At 58.9% G+C, this 24,233-nt stretch overlaps 3 protein-coding genes across 4 annotated transcripts; 1 reads left to right on the forward strand and 2 right to left on the reverse strand.

Annotated features, from left to right (window-relative positions):
* Positions 1-3,760: 3,760 nt before the first annotated feature.
* Positions 3,761-6,919, reverse strand: DERPC (DERPC proline and glycine rich nuclear protein). Its single transcript, XM_074968973.1, has one exon. It carries the CDS (start codon positions 6,917-6,919, stop codon positions 5,135-5,137), a length of 1,785 nt encoding a protein of 594 aa, XP_074825074.1. The 3' UTR covers positions 3,761-5,134.
* Positions 6,916-10,722, reverse strand: CHTF8 (chromosome transmission fidelity factor 8). 2 transcript variants are annotated; one of them, XM_074968976.1, is made up of 5 exons: positions 10,589-10,722; positions 9,532-9,633; positions 7,687-7,723; positions 7,312-7,429; positions 6,916-7,140 (listed from the first exon to the last, which is right to left on the reverse strand). In XM_074968976.1, exons 3-5 carry the CDS (start codon positions 7,707-7,709, stop codon positions 6,916-6,918), a joined length of 366 nt encoding a protein of 121 aa, XP_074825077.1. In that variant the 5' UTR covers positions 7,710-7,723; positions 9,532-9,633; positions 10,589-10,722. The 2 variants fall into 2 exon arrangements, with proteins under 2 accessions (XP_074825077.1, XP_074825078.1); XM_074968977.1 differs by lacking the exon at positions 9,532-9,633 and having other exon boundaries at positions 10,589-10,708.
* UTP4 (UTP4 small subunit processome component) lies at positions 10,706-23,532 on the forward strand. The gene is made up of 17 exons (XM_074968972.1): positions 10,706-10,796; positions 11,193-11,358; positions 12,291-12,482; positions 13,442-13,526; positions 14,197-14,286; positions 14,702-14,913; positions 15,285-15,456; positions 15,559-15,650; positions 16,146-16,242; positions 17,183-17,247; positions 18,180-18,302; positions 18,607-18,766; positions 19,249-19,355; positions 20,278-20,373; positions 20,982-21,167; positions 21,928-22,038; positions 23,311-23,532. Exons 2-17 carry the CDS (start codon positions 11,200-11,202, stop codon positions 23,425-23,427), a joined length of 2,064 nt encoding a protein of 687 aa, XP_074825073.1. The 5' UTR covers positions 10,706-10,796; positions 11,193-11,199; the 3' UTR covers positions 23,428-23,532.
* Positions 23,533-24,233: the final 701 nt, after the last annotated feature.

Consider the following 24,233-nt stretch of genomic DNA (forward strand, 5'->3'; position numbering starts at 1 on the left):
CTGGAGGAATGGGGAATCCCCTGAGGCAGCTTCCAGCCTCTCCAACATTTGCGATGGCTCCTGTGGAGATTCCTGTCTGCCACCTGCCAGGGCAAAAAATCCTGCTGTGGGAACTGCACTGAGCTCCATTGGTGGAGAGGCCCTGGGCCGGAGGTGGGAGAGGAGGCATTGCCTGCAGACTCCAACCTGAGCAATAAGGCTCCAGGGGAGGCCTGATCTCCAGGAGCCAGTGAGGGATGGGAGTACTTGCTGAAATGAATTCATACTTTAAAAGAATCCAAGTTTGCTAACACTCCGTCCTGCCCGGTGGAGCAGGAGCTGTCTAGCTGCACTGGCAGCACAGCTGGTGACGCAGTAAGCTGGCCGCAATGCGTGCCCCTGGAGCCCGGGGACTTGGTTCCTGCCTGGGGCCCGCAAAAGAGGCTGAGAGGGGCACTGCTTAGCCAGAGCCAGGGCCTGCTCCGAGCTAGGCTCGGTCAGGTCCCTGTGCCTCTAGTGCTGGTCCATGAGCTCTGGCAGTGGAAACTGGCCCATGGGAGTCGAGGCTCACGAGGTCCGAGGCAGGCGAAGGCTGCCCCCCCAGCCTCCCCCCTCCCCCAAGCCAGAAGGAGTGCCCCAAAGTCTCTGCAGGCGAAGCTGTGCTTGGTAGGCCAAGAGCTCCCGCCCTTGTGCTTTAGAGTCCAGACACTGGATTCCCTGGCAGTCTGGCATTCTCCCCAGGCAGGAAAGTGGTCCATAAATATTCAATTTATTTAAGAGGGCAGAAATCTTCCCCCTCCCCCACCCCCTTCTCTCCGCACAGGACTGGCTGCCTGTGGATTTAATGCTGTGAACTATGGAGTGTTCCCTGTGGCTCTCCTTTCTCTCCTGAGGCTTTGTGCCGGGGCGGGGGGGGATCCTAATGCTATGGTGCACCGCGGTCCTCTCCCTGATGCGGTGAAGAGAGATCTCCACCTTGACAACATGAGTTTCCAAGGCAGGGGGAAGGAGCCTCCCCTGTGAGGGCCCAGATGGCAGCAGTTGGGCCACCTGAACATGACCTGGACTGGACAATTCTTTGCTGTTCTGAAGTGGCTTCCTCAGTCAGGTACCACGTCCTTTTCCCTGAGCCGCTTGAAAACTCCAATGATCTTGGCCTCCCGTAGGGATCTGCTGCATGGCTGAGTGCTCTCCCATGGCTCCTTCTGGCCCAAAGCCCTGGGCCTGAGTGGCAGTGTGAGCCCACGGTGGGGATGGTGGTATGAACGGCTGCTCCTCTGTCTCTTCTGCCCGCCGTGCCGCTGACCCCCAGGCAACTCTTCCGTCCCATTCCACACAGTGGGGCTGTGCCCTGGGGTCGCTGCAGGGGGGCAGTGGTGCGTGCTCCACCCAGCCCACGCCCTGGCGTGTCTGTTCCTCAAAGGCTGAGGCAGCATGGCTCCAGCTTTAGCCTTTGCTGTGCTCAGAGCAACGTCCATACGACTGACACACCAGCAGCAAGGCCACAAGACCAGTAACCCTCCCCAGCCTGCTGCTGGGGCCCTGTGTGTAAAGTGCCATATACAGCTCGTGTCCTACGGTGCCAAAGCCCCCGGTACAGTCACCTGGGGCCTCTCTTGGGATGCCTGCCTCTGCCCCCCCAGTCAGTGTTACTCAGCACTTACAGGTGACCCGTGGGCAAGACTGTGCCAGCAGCTGAGGGCAAAGGCAGAAAGGTGAGCAGCTGCACTAAGGTTACATGGCTTTGAGCTTTTCCCCTGGGCCCGCTGTACAAGGGGGAGCACCTTTGCAATGGAGCTAGGCCAAGGCTGGCTGCCTCGGCTGGCGATAGGAATAGGCAGCATAAAGATGGAGTTAGAAGGTGCTTATTACTTAGCCTCTCAGTGCTTCCCCTCCTCCCTGCTCGTCAGGTCAGGGCTCCTGGTTGTGTTGAGGGAGGCACTAGGACCACGCAGGAGGGCCAGGTCCCCTCTCTTCCAGGCCTGGCACTGCTGCTCGATCCCCGTCACGTAAAGGTGAGGGAACGCCATCCTTAGGGCGGCTCAGTATGGCCCTGCCCTGTCATCACTGCTTTCATGTGTCCGCACACAAGTAGACACATGGTCTGCGCCCTGGGAGCCTGGGTACTATTCCTGGCTCTGCCACCAATGCAGGCAAACTTGGGCAAGTCTCTTCCCCAGCTGTGAGGGGGATGGGGGTATGTGGGCACCTTGGGAGACAGGTGCTCTCCCAGGGCAGTTAATTATGTGCTCTGTCTATTCCAGGGGTTAGCACCGTTTGGTATCTTCACTGTGGGCCCCACTGCTAAGCTAGCCTCCGCCAAGAGCCTCAGTCAGCCCTGCCCCCGCTAGTGTCTGCCGCTGGTTGTGGTTCTAGCCCCACATCCTCTCTGGTGCCCAGCCCTGAGCTGTTGCTCTAGCACCCGTGTGAGGATAACTCGCCAGACAAAGAACCAAAGCGCTGCTCTGCATAAGGGCGTCTGTGCCCCGTACAGCTCAGTGGGAGGGGCAGCGTGGAGAGGCAAAGGGATGCTCAGGGAGGCCTGGAGCAAGCAGAGCCAGAGCAGGAATGTAGCAAGTAAGAGTTTGCCCCTGTTGTGCTGGCTGAGGAGCCTCATGCAGGGACTCTGCGATGCCAGGGGAGGCTGAGGTAGAAGGAAAGCAGGGCCTAGAGTTTTGGGAACAGCCACCCAGCCTGTGCAGAAGGGAGTTTGGGAGGGCCCCTTCTGCTGAAGAAACACCACAAAAGCCCCTTAACCCCCTCTCCAGCTTCCACTCTCTGGCCCCCGGTGGGTGTTGGTAGGGTTTGTGGTTTGCCCCATGGGAGAGCAGCAGCGAATTCTGCCTCCTTTGCCAAAGAACAGAAGGGCAGTGAGAGGCCACAGTCAGCAGCAGCCTGCCAAAGAATGGCTGCTGGCAGCTTCTTTGCCTACCCTCTACTCTGCCTGAGGAGTGCTCAAGTGGCTTTTTCCAGGGCCTGCAAGGGTGGCTGTAGCCAAAAAACGTATTTCACACTGTGTCCTGGTGAGCTGGATGCTGCATCAGTCCTCCAGGACAGAGCCTCTGCCATGAGGACCCCAGCCCCCAAGCCAGTTAGTACCTCTGCTGAGTAATGCAAGCTGCTGTGCTGGGCACAAAGCTGGGTGCCAACTGCCCTTGCAGGGGACCCAGCCCCATGGAATAGTTTTGCATGTTGGCTCAAGTCCCTGTGCTGCTCCTGAGCCAGGTTTAGTGGGCCGGGGGTTCCCCTAGTCTCAGGAGCTGCAGGGCAGAGGTTCCAGTGCCTGGGGGAGGAGCTAGCTTCTAACCACCCCCATTGCATACAAGAGGGACAGGAGTCTGAGCTGAGAACACATCCCCCACCCTGCCCCACATTCACGGTTGGTGTGCCACAGCAAAGCTGTTACTCTAGCTGTGGGCAGCACATCCAGCCTGCAAGCTGCTGCTGTAGAAGCTTGTTGGCTGTATGGTTCCTTGTGCCTGAGAGGATGCTCAGCTGGGTCCCAGGGACCGTTAACGAGAGTACCTAACAAGGCACTAGCAGAGACTAACCTGCCATGGCACCAGGCTGCTAATGGCAAGGCAAATGCTGAGGGCTGGGATTCCAGCAGCTGGCCAGGCTGCTTGTCTGACACAGACCACAGGAGTGGGCAGTTACCTCAGGAAAGTGGATGCCCCCAGCTCCCAATACTGTAATCAGCAGAAGGCTGCTTGCTTTGCACCCCTCCTGAGCTAATCACGGCTGCTTTGCTTTTGTGTTGGGTCCATTCAGCTCTGCTCCCAGACTTCTGTGCTTTCTTCTGAGGGAGGGCCCTGGGGATTGTACTCTATGGGCTTCTGGAACAGGTGCCTCTCCCCGCATGTCACTACAGCCTCCCCTCATCTCAAGTGCTAGCGGGGGAGAGCCTGGCCTCCCTTGGCATATGTGGAGGCCTGAGCAGGGACCTGGCTTTGGATCTAGACTACAGGTATGTGCTCCCTTCTGTGCCTGGGAGAGCAGCTTCCACCCCTGCCCCTTCCAGCAGTGTCCCCACATTCCTTGTGTGTAGCCTGGCTCCTGGCTGCACCACAGCTGTCTCCCTGGGCCCTCTTTTCAGGGCAAAAACCTTACTCCAGGTGAGTGTTTTGGGGGGTTTATTTAATACAGGGTTTTTAGGAGACTTTTTTATCTCTTTGATATTTACACTTATTGCTACCATTGTTTGTAAATCTATTTATTTTTTACCGTCATTTTTTTCATTTTTTTTTAAAAGGTCTGTTTTTATATCACAATGGATTTGTCACAATAAAGAGATTTGCACACAGGAAGGCTTGGGAGCGTGTCTTGGGGGGGCAGCTGCCTTCTTGGCCCTAGAAATGAGTCCCCACACATGGCTCTAGCACCTCTGCCAGGAGCCTGACTTGGTAACTGAGTGCCGCCTATGCTCCTGCTACACAGGCTCCTGCAACTGTCCATCCAGAGCCACTTCCTCCCATATCGTTGCCCGGCAGGGGCAGGGGGCTCACCGGGGAGGCAAACATTCCCAAGGGTTTGCTCCAGTAGCTGAATACCAGCTGACCCCTGCTGCGGTAAAGAGGCTTCAGTGTCTGGAGTGGCCCTATCCCTCCTGGCTGCGGCAGGGTTGCTGTTCCTCTCCCCACCCCTGTGGCGCTGGGATAACACAGACAGTGCAGGCCTACTGACCCTCCTGTCACTTTTATTCAAGGGGCAGCAAGAAGGAACACAAAACCAGAACGAAAAGTCAGTTGGCTCCTGGCTGAGCAAGAAAGGTGATGCCACCTGCTGTGTCCACCAGCAGCTGCATGGCTGGGGTTATGCCAAGGGGATGCTTCAGAACGGGCTACTCTGGCTCACTCATCCAGTTCTGAGCACTACTACCAGACAGAGGAGATGGGGGCTTCTGGACTCCCTGCTGTGCAGGCAAGGGGCCAGTGCTGGAGTTGCTGGGCCTGAGATCTGCATTCCCTGAGGAGTAGGTCACAAACACACAGTGCTCCACCACATCTAGGAGGACAAGGGGCTGCTGGCCTATGGCCCCCTGGAGTCCAGAACCGAGCAAGGCTCTGGGAAAAGCTGAGACTGTGCTAGGTCCCAGCTTGTTAGGAGTATGTCTGCACTCTTGATCATCTCTCACAGACCCCGGGACAGGACAGAATCAGCACCACCGCAGCCTGGCTGTGTTGTTAATGGGAGATGGCAATATCCCATTAGGAAAGAGGACAGCTGGCCTAGGGCAGGGAGCTGGGTTTGGCCCTAGGGGGCCAGCTGGCCTGGGGCAGGGAGTTGAGTTTGGCCCCAGGGGGCCAGCTGCTTTGGAGAAGGGGACTGGGTTCATGCTCTGGGGCTCACACACCCTGGGGAAGGGAGTCAGGTTTACACTTTGGGGACCAGCTGCCCTGGGGAAGGGAGACTGACCTAGGGGACCAGTAGGTCTAGTGTCCAGCATGGCAGGCCCCCGTGTGATGGGAGCTGTGTTCACGCCCAGGGAGCTAGTTGTTCTTGGAAGTGGAGCTGGGCTCATGCCTAGGAGGCAACCAGCCCTTGGGCTGGAAGCTAGGTTCATGGTCAAGGGTAAGCCAACTCCTGTGACGGTAGCTGGGGTTGCACTTGAGGGGCCTCCCTCCCTTGGAAAGGAGAATGGATTCATAGGTAGGGTGTCAGCTGGTCGAGTGGCAAAGAGGCCAGCTGACCTCAGCATGGGAGCCGGGCTTGGGCCCAGGGCTCCAGTCCCCCTCAGCATGGGAGCCGGGCTTGGGCCCAGGGCTCCAGTCCCCCTCGGCATGGGAGCTGGGCTCGGGCCTAGGAGGCCACCTGCCCTCACGATGGGAGCTGGACTTCGGCCCAGACCTCCCGCTTCCACTGGGATGGGAGCTGGACTCGGGCCCAGGGCTCCAGTGCCCCGTGGGATGGGAGCCGGACTAGTGCCAAGGAGGCCACCTGCCCTTGTGATGGGACCTGGGCTAGGGCCCAGGGCTCTGGTCACCATTGGGCCAAGAGCTGGGCTAGGGCCCAGGAGGCCACCTGCCGTAGGAACGGGCCCTGCTCTGGGGCCCAGGGCGCCGGGCGCCATCGGGACAGGACCTGCTCTGGGGCCCAGGGCGCCGGGCACCATCGGGACAGGACCTGCTCTGGGGCCCAGGGCGCCGGGCACCATCGGGACAGGACCTGCTCTGGGGCCCAGGGCTCCAGTGCCCCTTGGGATGGAAGCCAGACTAGTGCCTAGGAGGCCACCTGCTTTAGGGATGGGAGCTGGGCTGGAGCCCAGGAGCCCACCTGCTCTTGGAAGAGTAGCTGGATTCTGGTCCATGGCACCCATGCCCCTGGGGGTGGAAGTTGGGCTAGTGCCCAGGAGGCCACCTGCCCTTGGGGTGTGAACTGGGCTTGGGCCCAGGAGGCCACCTGCCCTTGGGGTGTGAACTGGGCTTGGGCCCAGGAGGCCACCTGCCCTTGGTAGGGTAGCTGGGCTTGGGCCCATGGCTCCAGTTCCCAGCAAGGTGGGAGCCGGGCTAGTGCTCAGGAGGCCACCTGCCCTTGGGAGGATAGTTGGGTTCAGGCCCAGGGCTCCCATGCCCCTTGGGATGGGAGTCGGGCTAATGCTCAAGAGGCCACCTGCCCTGGGGAACGGAACTTGACTTGTGTCTTGAGGTCTGGTCCCCCTTACACCAGGAGCAAAGTTCTGGCCCAAGGACGTGGCCCCACCTGGCATGGGAGCTGGAGTTGTACCCAAGAGGCCACCAGGCCTTGGGAGGAGAGCCTGACTCATGTTTTGGAGTCCAACCCCTCTTGGGATGGGAGCTGGATTTATGCCCAGGAGTCCGGATGCTCTAGGGAAGGGAGCTGAGTTTGCCCCCATGGGCCCAGCCCCCTGCCCTCGGGACAGAAGCTGGGCTCGTGTCCAGGGGGCAGGACGCTCTCTGGTATGCGGCCGGGGCTCTTTCATACTTTTTTGGGCACGCTGGTAATGATGGGCTTGGGGCGGGTTTTGAAGAGGAGCTTGGTCTTGATCAGAGCGGTCACCAGATAGTGGGCAGCTGCCCCCGTGGGGCCGTGGTCACAGCCGTGCTCGCTGGCACCACGTTTGGTGAGGACGGCGAAGGGCTTCTCCAGGCGCACTACCTTCCCATAAAGAATGTGATGGCCCACGATGAGCACAGGGACCCCCTTGGGAAAGAAGAGATAACAGGCACAGGGTGAGAACCCTGCAGGGACCTGGCTCCTTACCCCTTCCACGAGAAGATGGACATCAGAACCAGGTGCAGCCTTTGTGGGAGTTGACTTGGCAGAGGACTCCCTGCAGCTGCTCTCCCAAGCCTGTAAGGAAAGCTCCCTCACCTCTCTGGTGTAATGCAGGTCTCCCAGGAGGTTTCCAGCCAGTCCGGTGCTGTAGCGAGCCTCAATCTCTCCCTGCAGCTCCATCAGCACCCACTCTGCCAGGCCATCAGCCCCATCACTGAAAGCAAAGGGCTGGGGGTTACAATGTCCTAAAGGTCAAAGGGCCAGGAGGATGTCCAGACAGAGGCTCCACTACAGAAAAATGTGGCAAGCTTGTAAGCCAGGTCCACTAGCTCTCTGGTTTCTGCGCAATACCTGGGTTTAGACACTGACCTAGCGCCTTGCTGAAGCGTGTTCAGACCCCAGTGAGACACAAGAAACTGACAACTCCTCACTTCCTCACACTAGCACAGGAAGGAGTCATGCCAAACTCACCTGGAAATCACAATCTGCACCATGCTCCACTTCTCCTCTGCAAAGCGAAGGAGACACAGATTCATCAGCAAATGGGACTGAGGGACCAGGCACCTGGTCTGAACCTCCTAGGCCACTAGTGTCTCACTAGATGAGAAGTGACCACCCAGCGGTACCTGGGGAGGGGAGGAGTCCACTCTCTCCTCACCGCCAAGTCTCACTGTTTGAACCACTTATGGCACAGTCCCCAAGAGACCCTTTGACACAGAGGCTCCCTTGGTGCCCTGATGGGTTGAGCAGTGATTAGTTTGTATTTTACTGCCACCTATTGGCAAACTCAGACAATGTTCCTTTACAGCTACAATGGGTGATGTGTTATGCACAACAGAATGTTGTGCTCCCCAAAACAGCCAGAGGGAGCCTCCCAGGAGCAGGGAGAGTCATCAAGAACATGGCCTAGTGACCTGACTGCAACATTAGCAGGGGACTGGCACATATCTGACCCTTGAGGTTACACTCCAAGCCACAATATGTTTGTTTGATTGTAACAAACAACTGAAGAGGCTGGACTGCCAGATGGGATGTTCCAAGATCATTTTCATTGGCAACAACAGACAGGATCTGAACACAAGGGCAGACTAGTGACTAACGCGTGGCTCCAGCAGCCCTCTCTTTTACACAACACCACACTGTCTCAAAGCCAGTTTGCTTGGATGGTTGATGTCATGTCAGCAAAGTGCTTAGAAGAGGCAATCTCCAAGTACCTTCTGGATCAGCAAGATTGTGTAGTTCCCTTGGCTGTAAATAGTTTGATGCCTATCTTTTACTTCATTATCGTTAGTATGGTGGGCCCTGGATCCCAACACCCCAGAAGCAGAGCTCAACCAGCCCAGGTCCCACTGCCAACCAGCCCAGACTGTGAAAATTCCCCTGTAAAGCTAGAATTAAACATTATCTTATTATCTGTAATTTACTAATTCAGGCAGCCTGAAGTGTGTGATGTGAACTCCCCCAGACTATTCAGCAGTGAAAGCTAGGTCCATGGGAGTTTGCAGGGGAAAGAAATTTGCACTAATATCTCAGACTTCCAAGTATTAATCTCTACAGAGGCTAATTCATCATTTCTTGGAGATTTATTTATTAGGTTAACTCATAACAATAAAAGACTCTTGCAAATTAAAACTGGAAAAGTTCCTTTTGCTCCAACTGAGTCCATCTCCCAAGAGCCGTAGCAGAACTACTCCAGGCAGGACGTTTTCTCGTGCTTTGTCTGATCTAATTTAAAGTTTCCCAAATGACGAGGTTTCTGCCCCTTCCTTGAGAGTCTTCCACAGCCATATACATCTCACTGTCACTAGCTCTTTCCTTACATTCAACCTAAATTCCCCCTTGCTTAATTTCATCCTATTCCTCCGATGTACATCCACTTTACTTTCCTATGCAATTTCTATCCCTCCTTGGTGTTTACACTGTTTAGCTACGTGAAGATTTATGTCCCTCACCTTTATTGTCACATAGCGAAGTTAGTTCTTACATTCTTTCCTCATAAATTAATCCCTCCAGCCACCTAATTACTTGTAATTTGTTAATATCTTTTTGACAATTTGGTGTCCAAAATTGAATGGAACATTCCAGGTGTGCTTGCATCAGAGTTGTGTAGAAAGGGGCTATTTTAAAATGATTATTAAAAAATTAAACAGATCTTATAATACTTTCCATCCTGAATTATTCCAACCTGCATTATAAATTTTAATTTTTACACAGTGGAATCACAACACAGGCCACTGCAACACAGCCACCTCTTTGGTGGAACATGTAGCTGTTTGACTCAATTAGTGGAAATCTTTTTTCTAAAATGTAACTTACTTTCACAGAATATCCTTATTCCCAAGAAAGGGAGTTCTGTTACTAATAATCCTCCTTTCCTCTGCCTCTTGTTGGCATTTGCTACAGCCAGACGTGAAACTCCTGCATAGAAACATTCCCTGTTTGCAATTGCTCATGAAATATCAGACTCCCAAACCCTCTCATGACCCGCCTCCTATTTAATCCTCCAGTACAGGCGTTCTAATCAGGAGCCAACTGTCTCTGCAATGAAACTAAGGCTGTGTGGGGAAATGATACTTCCTGTGGGGACAGGACAAAAAATGGATGTGCTCAATCAAAACTCAATCAATATTATTATTGGGTCCAAGCAGTGTGCTGGGTGCTCTACAGGCTACAGTCCTGAGGCGTACACAGGCTCAGTGTGACACAGGATAAGGGAGAGCTTTAGACCTCCGTCTGGGAATGGTGGCCATAGGCTGCGCAGAAATTCTCTTCATGCCACACCCCGGTGAGGTTCTACCCAGCTGTACCCTCATGCCTCTGCTCTCCTTCTTGCAGCATCGCTCAGCCCCCTGCCCCAGCTCCCCTAGCCCTTCCCCCATCTTTCCTCAGAGCCCCTCTCTTCACCTCATCCTTTCCCAGAGCCCCTCCCCCAGCCCTTCCCTCCTATCCTTCCCCAGAGCCCCTTCACTAGCCCCCCTGCACCATTTCCCCAGAGCCCCTCCCCCAGCCCTTCCCGCCTATCCTTCCCTACAGCCCCTTCACTAGCCCCTCTCCCCACCTCATCCTTCCCGCCTATCCTTCCCCAGAGCCCCTTCACTAGCCCCTCCCCCACCCTTTCCCCAGAGCCCCTCCCCCAGCCCTTCCCCAGAGCCCCTTCACTAGCCCCTCTCACCATTTCTCCAGAGCCCCTCCCACAGGCGTTCCCGCCTATCCTTCCCTAGAGCCCCTTCACTAGCCCCTCCCTCCCCATCTCCCTAGAGCCCCTCTCCCCACCTCATCCTTCCCCAGAGCCCCTCCCCCAGCCCTTCCCCCACCCGTTCCGTACCCCCGCCCCTCCCCCATCACCCCTCGCCCCAGGGTCCCTCGTCCCGACCTGCAGGAGGGGCCGTCGACGCAGCAGGCCCTGGCGAGGGAGCAGGGGCTGCCTGGTCTCCCGGCAACAACCGAACCTCCCGCCGCTGCGCACTTCCGCCCAGCCGGACCCTTCCTGTCGCTTCCGGTTCCGGGACGCGCACGTGGGGAGGAGCTGGAGGAGGCGGGGCGCGGAGCGCGCCGGAGCCGGAGCGGAGCCGGAGCCGCGGGTGAGGGGCTGCGGGCGGCGGGAGCGAGGCCGGGGGAACCTCTCCTTCCCGCGCGGGGCGAGAGCCGGGTCGGCGGCGGGTCGGGGGGGGCAGACGAGGGGAGGGGCGGGGGGTAGCTAGCGGGGGGGCAGACCAGGGGTGGGTCAGGACGGGGGGGCAGGTCAGGACGGGGCGAGGGGACCGATGGGGGGCAGGTCAGGACGGGGCGGGGACCAGCGGGTGGGGGCAGACGAGGGTCGGGTCGGGGCAGGACGGGGGGCTAGTGGGGGGGCAGACCAGGGGTGGGTCAGGACGGGGCGGGGGGACAGACGGGGGGCAGGTCAGGACGGGGGGGTCACAAGGGGAGGAGGAGCCGGAGCTGGGACCTGCCCTGACCCACTGCCCACCTCTTCGCAGGGGCGGGATGGGGGAGTTCCAGGTGCACCGGGTGCGGTTCTTCGCCTACGTGCCCGCGGGGATCCGCTGCGTGGCCCACAGCACCCGCTCCGCCCGCCTCGCCCTGGCCCGCACGAACGGCGCCCTCGAGGTCTACAACTTCGCTGCGAACTACTTCCAGGAAAAGGTAACGGGCCACCCGGAGCCTCCGGTAAATCCATGGGCAGCTGCTGCTGGAAAGTATCGGGCAGCCCCTACCCAGAGCTGTCATCCCGGCCCGACTCCAGCCCGGTACCTTGGGGAGAGAATCGGGGGCCTGGGCGCCCACTGGTGCGTGCATGGGTCTGGGAGAGGGTCCTAGGCTGCGGCCCCCGCCCCACCTCCCCAAAGCAGGATGCCGGCCCCCAGAAGCTCTAGGATTTCACTGCTTGCTTTGATTTCACCTGCCTGGCTCCTAGATGAAGCCTGGGCTCTGGGGGCACCCTGAGCAGGCAGCTGTCACCATTGCGAAGTGTGTAGCACAGTGCCGAGCAGCGGTTAGCGTCACTGGCTTGGTTGTGCTTCAGCATCTCGCTCGCTATGGAACGCGGGTCTCCTCAGCTAACCAAGCACCCCCCTCCAGTGGCTGAGACTTCACAGAGGGATGGGAAGGGATCATTCCTGACCCCCCAAAACCCTTGGGGTAATGGAGAAGTCAGATACGTGCCCGAGGGAGGGCCTGGGAGCTGCTCAGGGTGCTGTGCCGCGGCCGATTCAACAATACGTGCTGGCCCAGGGCCCAGTGGCTTTGCTGATCTCGCCATGCGTTAGGGGCAAGGGAGGAGCTTGGGGCCGTCCCAGCAGACAGTGCTATAGGGAAGGGTGCAGCTGTACTGGCTGCCTGGGAGTGACTAACCTCTACTAGCTAGTGTATAGGTAACAGTGGAGGGGCACTGACTGGGGGCGTTCTCAGCCCTGGCCCTCCCATTGGGGATTGAGGTAGGGGAAATCCATAGGAGCAGAGGATGGGGGACACAAAATGAGACTTTTTCCTTATATGGTGCTCAGACCTGGGCTGTCTGAGCCCGGATGGGCTCCAGGGGAAGCAGGATGGTGTGATTCATCTGTGCATCTTTTCAGGGTATCCCAGGCCATGAGACGAGATCCACAGAGGCGCTGTGCTGGGCAGCCGGAGATCGGCTCTTCGGAGCAGGCCTGGGTGGAGACATCAGCGAGTATGATTTAGAGAAGCTGCGAGTCAAGTACTCCCTGGATGGCTTTGGGGGCCCCATCTGGAGCATGGCGGCTGATCCCAGTGGCACTGAGCTGGCAGTGAGTACCTCTGGCTGAAAACTCCCAGGGAAGCCTGCCAGCTCTGTAGCTTGGCTCTGCCACTGGGCCAGGATGTCACTTCTGGGGCTGCTGGCCTATGGAGCGGATGAGGTCTACCTCCGTTGCTGCTGCTCCCAACTAGCCAGCTCCCTGGTGTTCTGAAACCCATGTGCGTACTCGGATTGTCTTCAGTGGCTACGCTCCTGTCCAGCAGCACGAGGCGTGATGGACTGGGTCTGTGCCAGGCAATGGGACTGCTTGGTGCAAGCCGCAGACAGTACTGAGATTAGGGGAGGGGGAGAATCATACACGTTGGTGGGGGGAGTGATGGAGCGGGGACTGCAGAATCTTCTTCCCCCTGTCATGGGTGGGTGTGCAGAGCCCCTTCCCACTACCACAGACCCCAGTGTGGGGTAGGGATTGTGGGGCTCCCTTCCCCCCCCCACTGCTGGTAGCTGATGGGCTGTGAGCAGTGCATCAGTGGTGGGGGGGCATCATAGTTGAGTTGTGGTGAGATGTGCCCAGGAGGCCCAAGGGCAGTTTGCTCTCAGAACTACTTCAGTGCAGAGTCCGGGCTGCCCAGCCCCGGGCTCTTCCAGAACGCAGAAGGGGCTGAACGTAAACCTCTGACAAGCAGGGAGCAGAGTTGTGGTAAAGCCCTAGCTCTTCCCCTTGTGGAGATGGAGGTAAAGGAGTTTGGTGTGCTAAGCAATACTCCTCACCAGACAGTGGGGCAGGCTGGGCTGGCAGTACGGAGCAGTCCTGGCCTTACTGGGTCGCTGTGCCAGGCACTTTATTGTGCTGGGAGCTGGAACTGAATTTGCTTCTGAGCTTCCATGTTCAGGCAACTGGGGAGCCTGTCACTGCCTGCCCTTGGCAGTAGACAGGTGGCACGTGAGCCAAATAAGGGCGTTAATCATCTCTCTCGTGTTGTCTCCTCGCTCGCCTGCCCTCCATAGGTTGGCTGTGAGGACGGGTCAGTGAAGCTTTTCCAAGTCTTGCCTGATAAAATCCAGTTTGAGAGGAGCCTGGACCGGCAGAAAGGTAGATTTGACGGGGACAGAGCAGGGCAGAGGTTGATGGGGAGAGCTTGGGTTGGGGGGAGTGGTGGAAGGGAGGCTACAGAATCTACTTCCTGCTCCCTTTAAATGCCCCAAGCCTGGTCCTCCACAGCTGTCTCTGAAGCCTGCCTCGCCCACCCTGGGTCAGCTGTGGGACATGTGTTTCTGCATTCCAAAGAAGCACCTTAGATGAGTTGAATCTGCTCCAGGTGGGACTCACTGCCACCAGGGGAGCCCTCCAGAAGCCCCACACTGAGCAGCAGGAGTCGCAGCCTGCCCTCTTTCCCCAGTCAGGTGGCCATGGATGGGGCCTTGTGAGCAGAGGGCAGTTAGAAGGAACAGTGTGGTCACTCAGGAGTCCAGGATGTGGGTGTGGTGAAGGGGAGGCTGGTGCGCACCTCTCTGAGAGAAACATGCCAGCCTCCCATGGATCTAGCTGGCCCTGCTTCTGAACTGTCTTCTAGCTTAGGTTGTCTCAGCCCTGTACACTCACCCCCATTGGGAAGGCACAGTGCGTTCTATTTGTGTGGCACTCTGAGTCATGAGACTGCAAGGCAATCGCTGAGCGCAGGCTTGCAGTGAAGGTTGGGGGTGAGGGGCATTGGTCTGGTTGGCTCATGTGAGGTCTCCTTCCCTGCTGTGTAATTCTCTAGGGCGTGTCATGTCCCTCTCCTGGCATCCCTCCGGGACCCGCATTGCTGTTGGCTCCATTGACCTTCTCCGAGTCTTTGACGTCAAATCAGGTGACTAGGAGCGCCCAGCAGAGGTATAAGTTGGGAGTGTTAGCGTCCAGGTGCCCCTGAGCGCTGGATGTGCTGGTGGGCTGTCCCATGAGCACCTGCTGTCCATGTGGGCCATGTGCTCACCCTCCAACTCCTGTGGCCTTGCTGCTGACTCCCTTCCCCCAGCAGAGTCCAACAGCAGCAGACGGAGCCAGCTGTGCCCTGTGGACTCCAGGCCAGGTGGGGTTGCTGGTCCACATACTGGGCATTTCTGATGCAGCTGAATGGGGCTTCTGAGCCATGGAGGAGAGAGGCTCGGGGCCTGGCATATCTGTCATGTTAGCGAGGGGCCCAGCTCACGCACCCTGCCCCCACCCTGAGCTGTAAGCCCCCCATCCCCCCTCACCTCTGCTATCCTGGGTTGTCTTTTTCACAGGCCATGCCATCCAGCGGATCCTGGTGGACCGGCGCCTGCAGGGGCTTTACAGCCGTGAGTGCGTCGTGTGGAGTGTGGCGTTCCTGTCCAACGGCACCATCGTCAGCTCCGATTCGGTGGGGAAGGTGCAGTTCTGGGACTCAGAGAAAGGAACCCTCCTGGAGACCCACCCGGTCAGCAGCTCGGCTGTTCTGTGTCTCGCTGTGTCAGAGGTAGGAGGGGCCTGGCGGCTCCCGGGTGGCCCTGTGCGTGGGCAGGACAGAGGCCTGGTGACTATGTGGGCTCTGCGCAGGGACGCTAGTAATCTGGGATCTCACCCCTTATCTGCAGCATCCTCTGTGACACTGGCTGACCCAGAGAGGCTTGGCCAGGAGCCATCCCCACCTGGTTAAAGGGCACTGCAGGCTGCTGGGGTGGATGTCGCCCTGGCTGATGGCGGCTGGGAGCTCACCCATCTCCTACCCTCTTGGGCCAGCGTGGAAGGAGCTGTTGGGCTCTGTCCAGTACCTAGTGGGATGGGGGTTCACATCCCCACCCTTCACTGTGGGCACGGCGAGTGATGGCTGTTTGGTTTATTCCCCAGGAGGAAGACAGCATTGTGGTGGGCACCTCGGAGGGGGCAGTTTACCAGTTCCAGCTGCTACCAGTGAAGTGGGGCAGTGCTGAGAGCAAGTGGGTGCGGACGAAGCCTTTCCAGCATCACACTCATGATGTGCGGGCCGTGGCACATAGCGCGACAGCACTCATCTCGGGAGGTACGGGCCGAGGAAGCTGCACCAGCCTAGAAGGGGGGCTCTGATCTCTCCTGGGCTTGGCTCAGCACAGTTTAGCCACCTGGGTGTCTCCTCCTCTTTCAGGCCTGGATGCCCAGCTGGTGATCCGCCCACTCATGGAGAAGATGCATGGAAAGGGCTATGATGCTGCCCTCCGGAAATTCACCTTCCCCCACGTAAGTGCCATGCCTTGTGAGCTCTGCCTCGGTAGCCCCGCTCACCAGGTCCCCTTGCTGGAGCCACCGACTCCCGTTTGCTTTGGGGTCCCCAGAAATGCGGGCCTGTGTCACTCATGCTCTTGGGATTGCTCCATGCCGGGCCCTTCCCTGTTGGAGAGGAAGCCTGGTCCTTTTTCACCCTTTCTGGTTCCAGTGGGGTCACCGTGTGTGTGCTGGCTGGGGAGTCCCATCGCTGGGGGCGGCCCGTGCCTCTTGCTGAGCTGCTGGGGAGAATGGGCATCAGAATGTGCTGAGTGACAGTCTGTCCGGCTTCCCACGTGCCATGCACTGATCCTGTGGCATCTGGGTGCCCATCGCTGCAGGGGGTTCTGCACCCACAAATAGGAGCTGTGCATGCTGGTCTCTCTAACCGTCCAGCCTCCGGCCTGGCTTGCCTCGCCCTGCCCCGTTACCCAGGGGCCTCATAACCGTCTGACTGTTGGTTGGTTGCAGCGGCGCCTTGTCTCGTGTGCTAAGAAGGCCGGGCTCCTCCTCTTCCAGTTCCCCCAACACCTGGAGCTCTGGAGACTTGGAGCCACCAATTCTGCAGGTAAGACCACATGAGGGCTCCCAACTGCTGATTGAAAACCGAATCTGTCCTTGGGATCTGGCAGAGTGAAGTGCCCAAAAGGGAATTTCTAGCAAATCCATGAAACGAGTCCAGTGCAATTCCTAGGGGACGAGTGTCCATGCCACCAACCCCTTCCACCCCTGCGGTATCTAACTGGCCCCCTCTTGGCAGCCTTAGCAGAGAGGGCAACGATGGCTGTGCCATGCCAGCATGGCCCGCAGGAAGTGCCCACCGCTATCTGTGTCTCGAGTGTGTCAGTCTCCAGCAGATGAGTCCCCAGCCTGAAAAGGGTTCCAAAAAGAGAATGCTCCTGGTCTAGGAAGTCGAGATGTAGTTTTGTGATTGGAGGGTCAAAGAGCCCCTGCCTTGGCCCCACTGGGACTCCCAGAGCCTGGGAGGGGCCTGAATGGATTGGCTCCAGCGTAACCTCTTGCCTGTGAATCGGCTGTTTCAGCCACATGCAGGGGCCTGGGTAGCATCCTGACAAGTGACACTCGGAAGCATTCCCCACTCGGGGCACAGGCGGGGAGGCTGGTGCCACTCCCCTCTCTTGCTTGCACATGGCCAAGCAGCAATCATGTGCTACCCATGTAAAACCTCTGTACTCAATGTCACTTGACACACGGAATCCCTGGCGTGCTGGCTTGTGTCACGGGGGTTGGCACAAGTGCTGGGAACGATTCAGTGGAGTTCAGTGTGGGAGAGCTGAGCCATGGGGTGGACACCTCTCTGGGCAAAGCTCCCCGCTCCTGCTACGGAATCTGTTCCCGGCATCTTGTGGGAGGAGCTGGGAGTGCTGGGTTCAGGCCAGGACGGATCATCAGCAAGTCTCTCCCCATCTGTGCCGTGGGGGGGGGTCAGGGGTCACCCAAGCTCCTGGAACATTGTCTGCACTAAGTGCTCTTGATTCTTCTCCCAGGGAAGGATGGCGACATCCTGTCAGTTTCCCGTGCCCCGGAGCACTTGCTGCAGCTGAAGAGCAAGGTAAGGCTGAGCAGCCTCTCCAGAGGGGTGCCACCTCCCCGTTGCCCTGGTGGCTGGGCCTGGCCTAGGCCCCCGCTGTCCCCAGCTATAAGTTTTCACATGTGCTGTGCCTGCCTGGCCAGATCCCTGTGTGCAGGGGCGCCCAGGGTAGCGTGAGAGTTACAGGAGAGTCGGAGAGAATAAGAGTGCGGCTTGGCCCCTGAGTGAGCCTTGCCCGCCCTGTGGTCTCCCTGGCCCAAGGCGCTGGCGGATGCTGTGAGGCAGGAGCCCTGTGCTACCGGCCTGTTCTCTCGGAGCCCCGCTGGCTCCCGCTGCACTGCGCTCCCTCATGGCCACGTCTGCTGTCGAGCCCCACTGGGTACGGGAGCTAGAGGGCGCAGAGGGGGCTTTCCTGGCTGCTGCAGGCTCGCTGGGGGCTGTCCGCACTGAGGTGCGGAAACGAGCTTCCTGCTGTGCCCATGGCTCAGCCGCAGGGGGCAGGTTGGGGGCTGGAACGCTCTGCACAGCGTATCCGGCTCTGACAGCAAGGGGAGACCCGTGTGATGGGGAAGGCAGGCCCCTGCCATCCCACTGGCAGCTCTCGCTCCCTGGACGGCCCTGCCTACTCCCTCTTGCTGGGACGAGCTGCAGCTGATTTGTCTGGTTACTGTGAGTCCTGGTCCCAGAGGGACCCAGCATGTGACAGAGCCACAGTGAAAGGCAGACACACCCCACGCTCCCCAGGATGTGTGCGGGAAAGCATGGCTGCTATGGGACTCCTTCCCGTGGGGAGAGTCCCTCTGACCTCCGCAGTGCAGTTCTGCTGGCAGCCGTTCTCAGCTGTTAAATGAGGGTGCCCATCTGCGCGGGGGGTGCAGGTAAAATGAGGGCTAAAACAGAGGGTGGCCTGCTGGTCTGGCCAACCCAGCCTCGGCACTCTGTGTGGTTCCCAGGGCCCTGAGCACATCTGCTGCAGCTGCATCTCACTGTGCGGCAGCTGGATCGCGTATTCCACGGCCTCCAGGCTTCATCTGCACAGAGTGCACTGGGAGAACGGCAGCGTCAGCGTGAAGAGGGTGAGTATAGGCCCTGCTGTCGAGGGCTAAGCCTGGGTGTGGGGGCTTGTTCCTCTCTGATCCGTTCTGCCCTGACTGACCGTCGCTGATGTCCCAATGATGGGGCGGCATTAGAGTGGGTTCTGTGGGGTTGTGAGGTGTGTGATGGAGTGGGGGAGGGGAGAGAGCGATGGGAAGGGAAGGACCTCAGTCCAGTGCCCCCTTGTAGCGAGCTGGAGGGCCAGGGAGCCCTGAGCAGTGGGCGTGACCTTGCCATCTGCATCTAGGAGGTGAGCGCTGACTCTGCTCTCCTGCCCTCTCCAAGGTCTCCAAGGTGCCCAAGCTGCTGAGCTCCGCCCACCAGCTCCTGTGCTCTGCCGACTCCACCAGTCTGTTCGTGGCCTCTGATCAGGGTGCCGTTCATGTCCTCAAGCTCCTGGAGCCAGGGAGCTGCGGGCACCTGCAGACCCTCCGCCCAAACTCAGGTAGGCGCTCCCTGCAGCTCCTGGGTGGCTGCAGGTTGGAGCAAATTTCAAAGGATCCCCAGCCCTCCCCAAACCTGTGCCTGCGGCAGTAGGGGAGGCTAGCCCTGGGCAGAGCCATTCCAGCCCCACTGCCTTCCCTGGGGCTCTGCTGGTGGGGCGCATTTTTCCCCCTGAGGGAGCCTATGAACTCCTACCCCCCCCCCCCATTTGAGATGCCCAGAGTGCCCTGGAGCCCCTTGCCCCTGAAATGGAGCGTGTCTCGTCCACACTCCCTCGGACTCTGCCGGGTTTGCCCCCCAATCTGCCCCCAGTGCAGCCTGGGGCCCTGATGTGACCTCTGCAGAAGAGCCTGGTGGGGGGCAGTGATCCCCTCTGGCTTTGGACGGGGGTTGGATTTGGGGTGCCTTCAAGTGCCCTGCACCTCCATGGGCGCTGGAGAGGAAACAGTGCTGAGCAGTGCGGCTGCTCTGACTCTCCTGCAGGGAGCGCCGAGGCTGTGTACCTGCTGGCAGCGAGCGCGGACGGGGACTGGCTGGCTGCTGCTGGTGGCGACTGGGAAATCAACATCTACAGCCTCAGACAGTTCAAGGTGAGGGCAGCGGCCGCAGAGAGCTGTGGGACGGGTGCCTCCTGTGGTGGGAGGGTGAACCTGAATGTGGTTCATCGCCTGCGGGGGTCAGCCGTAGCCGGGAGACCAGCTGGCTTGGTGCATGGGCTCCTTTGGGGCGCTTTAGCTCAGTGGTTTTCAAAATTTTTTAATGGCAACCCAGTTGAAGAAAATTGTTGAAGTCTGTGTCGCAATGGAGCTGGGGATGAGGGGTTTGGGGTGCAGGAGGGGGTCAGGGCTCTGGGCTGGGGGTGCAGGCTCTGGGGTGGGGCCGGGGATGAGGGGTTTGGGGTGCAGGAGGGGGCTCCGGATTTGACGGGGGGGGTCGTGGGGCGCATGCTTACCTCCGGCGGCTCCCTGTCAGCGGTGCAGCAGGGGTGCTAAGGCAAGCTTCCCGGCTGTCCTGGCACCATGGACCGCGCTGTGCCCTGGAAGTGGCCAGCAGTAGGTCCAGCTCCTAGGCAGCGGTGCACAAGCGGCTCTGTGCAGCTCTCTCTTGCAGGCACACCCCACCCGCCCAGCTCCCATTGGCCGGTGCTCGGGATGGGGGCAGTGCACAGAGTCCTATGCCCGCCCCGCATAGGAGCCGCACCTGTGCTGCTGGCTGCTTCCGGGGCGCAGTGTGGTGTCAGAACAGTTAGAAACTAGCCTGCCTTAGCTGGGCAGCACCACTGATGGGACTTTCAGCAGCCCGGTCGGCGGTGCTGACCAGAGCTGCCGCGACCCAGTGCCTTCCATTGTTTGAAAACCACTGCTCTAGCTGCATTGCTCCCTTCTAGAGGGCCGAATCCTGGGAGTCTTTGCTGCGATCCTGTATGCATTGCAGCTCGGACTGATCAGACACAGCGAGCCTGGCCTTTCAGTCCCGCGGATGTCCGTATCTCACCCTGTTTTCTCTTCTCAGCCCCACTGCACGGTGCCCGCGTACAACTGTGCAGTGACTGCCCTGGCCATTCACCCAGTGACCAATAACCTTGTCATCACCCACTCGGACCAGCAGGTAGGAGCTTTCCGCTGGGTCTCGTCTCCTGCACAGGCTTCCCACTCTCGCCTGCTGCTTTGCTTCCTGTTAACTGCCCGTGCTTGGGTAATACGGACTCCATCCCCCCATGGCCCTGGGGTCAGGAAGGTGGGCGCTGTGCCTGCCATCAGAGTTCATCCCATGCGTCCAGGCTGTCAGGAATGAAGGCACCCATTAGACTGGTTTGTGGGTTGCCGTTGCAGTCGCTGGAGTCCCAGTTTAGGGATGTTGGTATTTACCAGCCGCAGCCTGGATGTGAAGTTGGCAATGTCTGATGTCAACCCTGTGACAGGGAACTCTTCCCATTGTGGGCACCATCCTTCTCACTGCCAGCAGAGTGGTTTGGGGCTGGACTAGCCGGGACAGGGCACCAGTCAGCTCAGCCCTGCAGGGGATGCTGGGTCAGGTCAGCCCGGGCTGTGGGGAGGTGGAGCAGCCGGCAGTTCCTGTAGTTTTACGCTGAGGTTGGTGCTGACTGCTCCTCTGGGCTCAGGGGCAGGGTGGAGGAGAGCCTTGGCCAGGGGTATGTCCGTCTGTCTCTGTGGCTGTAATCCTGCTTCTCCCTGCCCTGCCCTTGTGCTCTGCAGGTGTTTGAGTTCAGCATCCCCGACAGAGAATACACCACGTGGAGCAGGAAGGTGCAGCAGCACGGGCTGCATAAGGGTTGGCTGGAGCGGGACACGCCCATCACCCATATCACTTTTAACCCCAAGCAACCAGCGCACATCCTCCTCCATGACACACACATGTTCTGCGTCCTCGACAAGTCACTGGTGAGCCCTGGCCCTGGGTCACTTCTGGGAAGCAGCTTGTGGTACAAGGCGGAGAGAGCAGGGAAAGCAGTTCTGCCAGTTAGGGCCTTGCCCCACTGGATGTCTGATCAAGGGACGTTCCCTGGAGCGCAAGGTGATGGGCATCCCTGTGGGTGTACGGCTGCACGGCAGCTCTTGCGACTTGCACAAGCTGCTTTGTTAGCAGTGGCCAGGTCTGTCATGGCGGCTGGGACATCCTGGCTGTCTGGGAAGGGGAGTGCGGCAGGGTGGGGTGCAGGGGCGTATGTGGCATGCGTCCCCACGTGTGCTTTCCTGAGACCTTCTGAAGCGGCTCTTGTAGCTGCTGATGGTGCTCGGCCTTAGGGTGGCAGGTCGTGCCCTGGCAGGCCTGGGGCTGTCACATGGGACATTAGTGTGCCAGTTGGTTTGGGAGGGGTGGCAGCAGGTTGAGGAGTGGTGCGCTGAGTGTGCACCTGCACAATACAGGGGCTTGTCCTGTCGTGCGCAGGATGGGGAGCGCTCCCCATTAGCGGCCTCCCTTTAGCATAGCCTGTGCCGATGAACGGCTCCCCGAGGGGCTTTGATCTTGATAGAGTGGCTGTGTCCGTGTGCTCGGCCTGTCCCACCAAAGCAACTCCCCCCCCCCCCCCCAGGATCTTTGTTGGGTGGGAGCAGCGGGAGGAATGGACCAAGCGAAGGGATGGGGGGCTCTGTGGAATCCCTGGAAGGCTGAGACACACAGTGTGGGCTTTCTCCCCAGCCTCTCCCCGACGATGCAACCCCCCTGATGAATCAGACTACCTTGAAGCAACTCTCGGAGAAGGCCAGGCGGGGCTATGCTCACGCCTTCAAGATCTGCAAAAAGTACCAGGTGAGTGTGCGAATGTGAGGGCCACCTGTGGCGAGGGATGGACGGCTGCCTGCTGGGCCCACAGCTCATCCCTGCAGCCTGGTACGGGAGCCAGGAGAGCTTTTCCTTGTGCTGAAGCTCATGCATGTGTGCTGGGAGGCACTGTGCTGCACCTCTTCCCTAGTGGGATGTTTACTCCCCGGGGGACTAATGCCAGAGCTGAGATTCCAGGCTAGCAAGATCAGCCCCTGGGTGCCCTGCTAGCTGGATGGCTCGGGAAACAGCAGGGTGGTGCCAGAGAGCTGAACTTGATGCCCATGGGTTTTGGGGTAGACGTCAGGGCTGCTGCAGCTGGCTGACACGTGGAGGTTGGAGCAGGCTGGATACACCTGTTCCCTGTCAGTCTGTGGAGGGAGGTGTGAGATCTGTTGTTGGAGGAGTACTGGGCCTGTCTAGTTCCTGAACTCCCCCAGGGCCAGTCAGTTCTCACAGGGGCCGTGATGCTGATGGGACAGTCGTCTCCCCCCCACCCCCAGCCATGGAAGTCGTGTGTAAATCTCCCTCCCTCCCTTCTGCAGGGTCTTGGGCAGTTGTGGCAGATGCTCAACTTCCCCAGGGTCTGGTACTGTGTTGGAGCTGCTTCTGTTAGATGTTCTGACAAGGTTGTGGCTTAACTCCCCCCAGCAGCAGTCCCTCCCCCCAGCTGCAGCTGATCCAGACCAATTCTTCTGCCTGCCTGGGTGCCTCCTGCTAAGAGGGCCTGAGACCGCTCTTGTGCCCAGGTGTTTGTGGCCTGAAATCTCTCATGCTTGGGAGGGGTATGGGAGGGGTATTCCTCTTCTTTCAGCTCCTCCCCAGCAGTACAGACCTCTGTGATCTCCCAGGCTTGCTTACCAGCTGCTGGGGGTGCATTTCTATGAAGCAGCATCCCTTCTGCCTGCTCATCGCACAGACCTCTTGAGCCAAGCCAGAGCTGCCTTGCTGGAGGCTGGTCGCTACGGAGCAATATGTGCCCATCCCTTTGACCTTACACAGCAGTAGGTTGAGAGGACTTGATTTGAGGTTATGGGGCTGCCTGGTGTAGGGAACTGCAGGGTTTCAGAGGCTCTTAGGCCGACGGCTGCAGAGGAGCGCGCTGCTCCTGTTCCTGAACTCTGTGGCTAGGAACTGGTCTGGCAGGGCTGCTGGAGAGTTGATTCATGTTACTGCAGAGGCTCCGGAATGCACTCGTCAGAGCTGCTTATGCTGTTCCCAGAAGAGCTTTAGTTTTGTCTCCCTCTTCCTGCCCTGCAGCCCCTGTTGTTTGTGGACCTGCTGGAGGAGGGCTCCCTGGTGGTGGTGGAGCGGCCCCTGATGGACATCAAGACACAGCTGCCTCCACCCGTCCAACAGAAGAAGTTTGGCACCTAAGAGCGAAGCTGGGTGCTCTGCCCATGGAGACTCTTTGTACTGTTGCTTCCCTGAGGACACTCGTAATAATAAATCCCAGCTGTTCTGTAGGGCTGTGCTGTCGAATCTCCTCTGACCAGATGGGCTCCCTGCTTTCCTAGCAACCGAGATGGCTCTAAGGTCAGGTTCCAAAGAAGGGATGTGTGCTGGAGGCATGGGCCCCTGGGGCTTCTCTCATCCCCATCCCACCCAGCAGAGGCTGGACCTGACCCCAGACCCCACTTCCTGGAGGGTTCCAGCAATCTCTCCCCCTTTTCGGTAATCGCAGACCCCGGGCTCGCGGTCGGCATTGGCTCTGTTGCTCTAGGTGGTGGCACTCTTCCTGCGGCACTGACAACCAGCAGCAGGGCTGGTTTGTGGGCACTGGTGGGTCTCAGTCTGATCCCAGAACTGAGACTGGAAAGGAACTCTTCTCACCATCCATTACTGCTGTTTAATGTTCAGCAGCACCCACTGGTCGCTCTTGGGACTGGAAGCCTGTTGAGCCAGGCTCTGCGCAGATGTAGGGGGTAATGCGATCCCTGTCCCAAAAGACCTCCAGCCTAAATTAGATGCTAGAATCCATTTTGGTGACACCTCAGCACGTGTTGGACCTTCCCATCCACTCCTGTGTCTTGCTGCTGGGCCGCTTGCTATGCAGGGTGGGGTAGGGAAGCTGCGGTGGCTTCTGCCAGATGTAGTCAGTTCTTGCCCAAATTCATACCAACAAATATAGCCACTTCGGCTGGTGCCAAAAACCCTGCATCCAACCAGATTTCACACTCAGT

This window comes from Natator depressus, chromosome 12 (assembly GCF_965152275.1).
Source record: "Natator depressus isolate rNatDep1 chromosome 12, rNatDep2.hap1, whole genome shotgun sequence".
Taxonomy (NCBI): Eukaryota; Metazoa; Chordata; order Testudines; family Cheloniidae; genus Natator; species Natator depressus.

Bases quoted from the DNA above. Each gene is read 5' to 3' on its own strand.
- DERPC (XM_074968973.1), bottom strand. From the start codon at position 6,919: ATGAAAGAGCCCCGGCCGCATACCAGAGAGCGTCCTGCCCCCTGGACA.
- UTP4 (XM_074968972.1), top strand. From the start codon at position 11,200: ATGGGGGAGTTCCAGGTGCACCGGGTGCGGTTCTTCGCCTACGTGCCC. The intron at 11,359-12,290 runs GTAACGGGCCAC...GCATCTTTTCAG, and splicing joins CGAACTACTTCCAGGAAAAG to GGTATCCCAGGCCATGAGAC. The intron at 19,356-20,277 runs GTGAGGGCAGCG...TTCTCTTCTCAG, and splicing joins ACAGCCTCAGACAGTTCAAG to CCCCACTGCACGGTGCCCGC.
- CHTF8 (XM_074968976.1), bottom strand. From the start codon at position 7,709: ATGGTGCAGATTGTGATTTCCAG. The intron at 7,430-7,686 runs GTGAGTTTGGCA...CTTTGCTTTCAG, and splicing joins GTGCAGATTGTGATTTCCAG to TGATGGGGCTGATGGCCTGG. The intron at 7,141-7,311 runs GTGAGGGAGCTT...TTCTTTCCCAAG, and splicing joins ACCTGCATTACACCAGAGAG to GGGGTCCCTGTGCTCATCGT.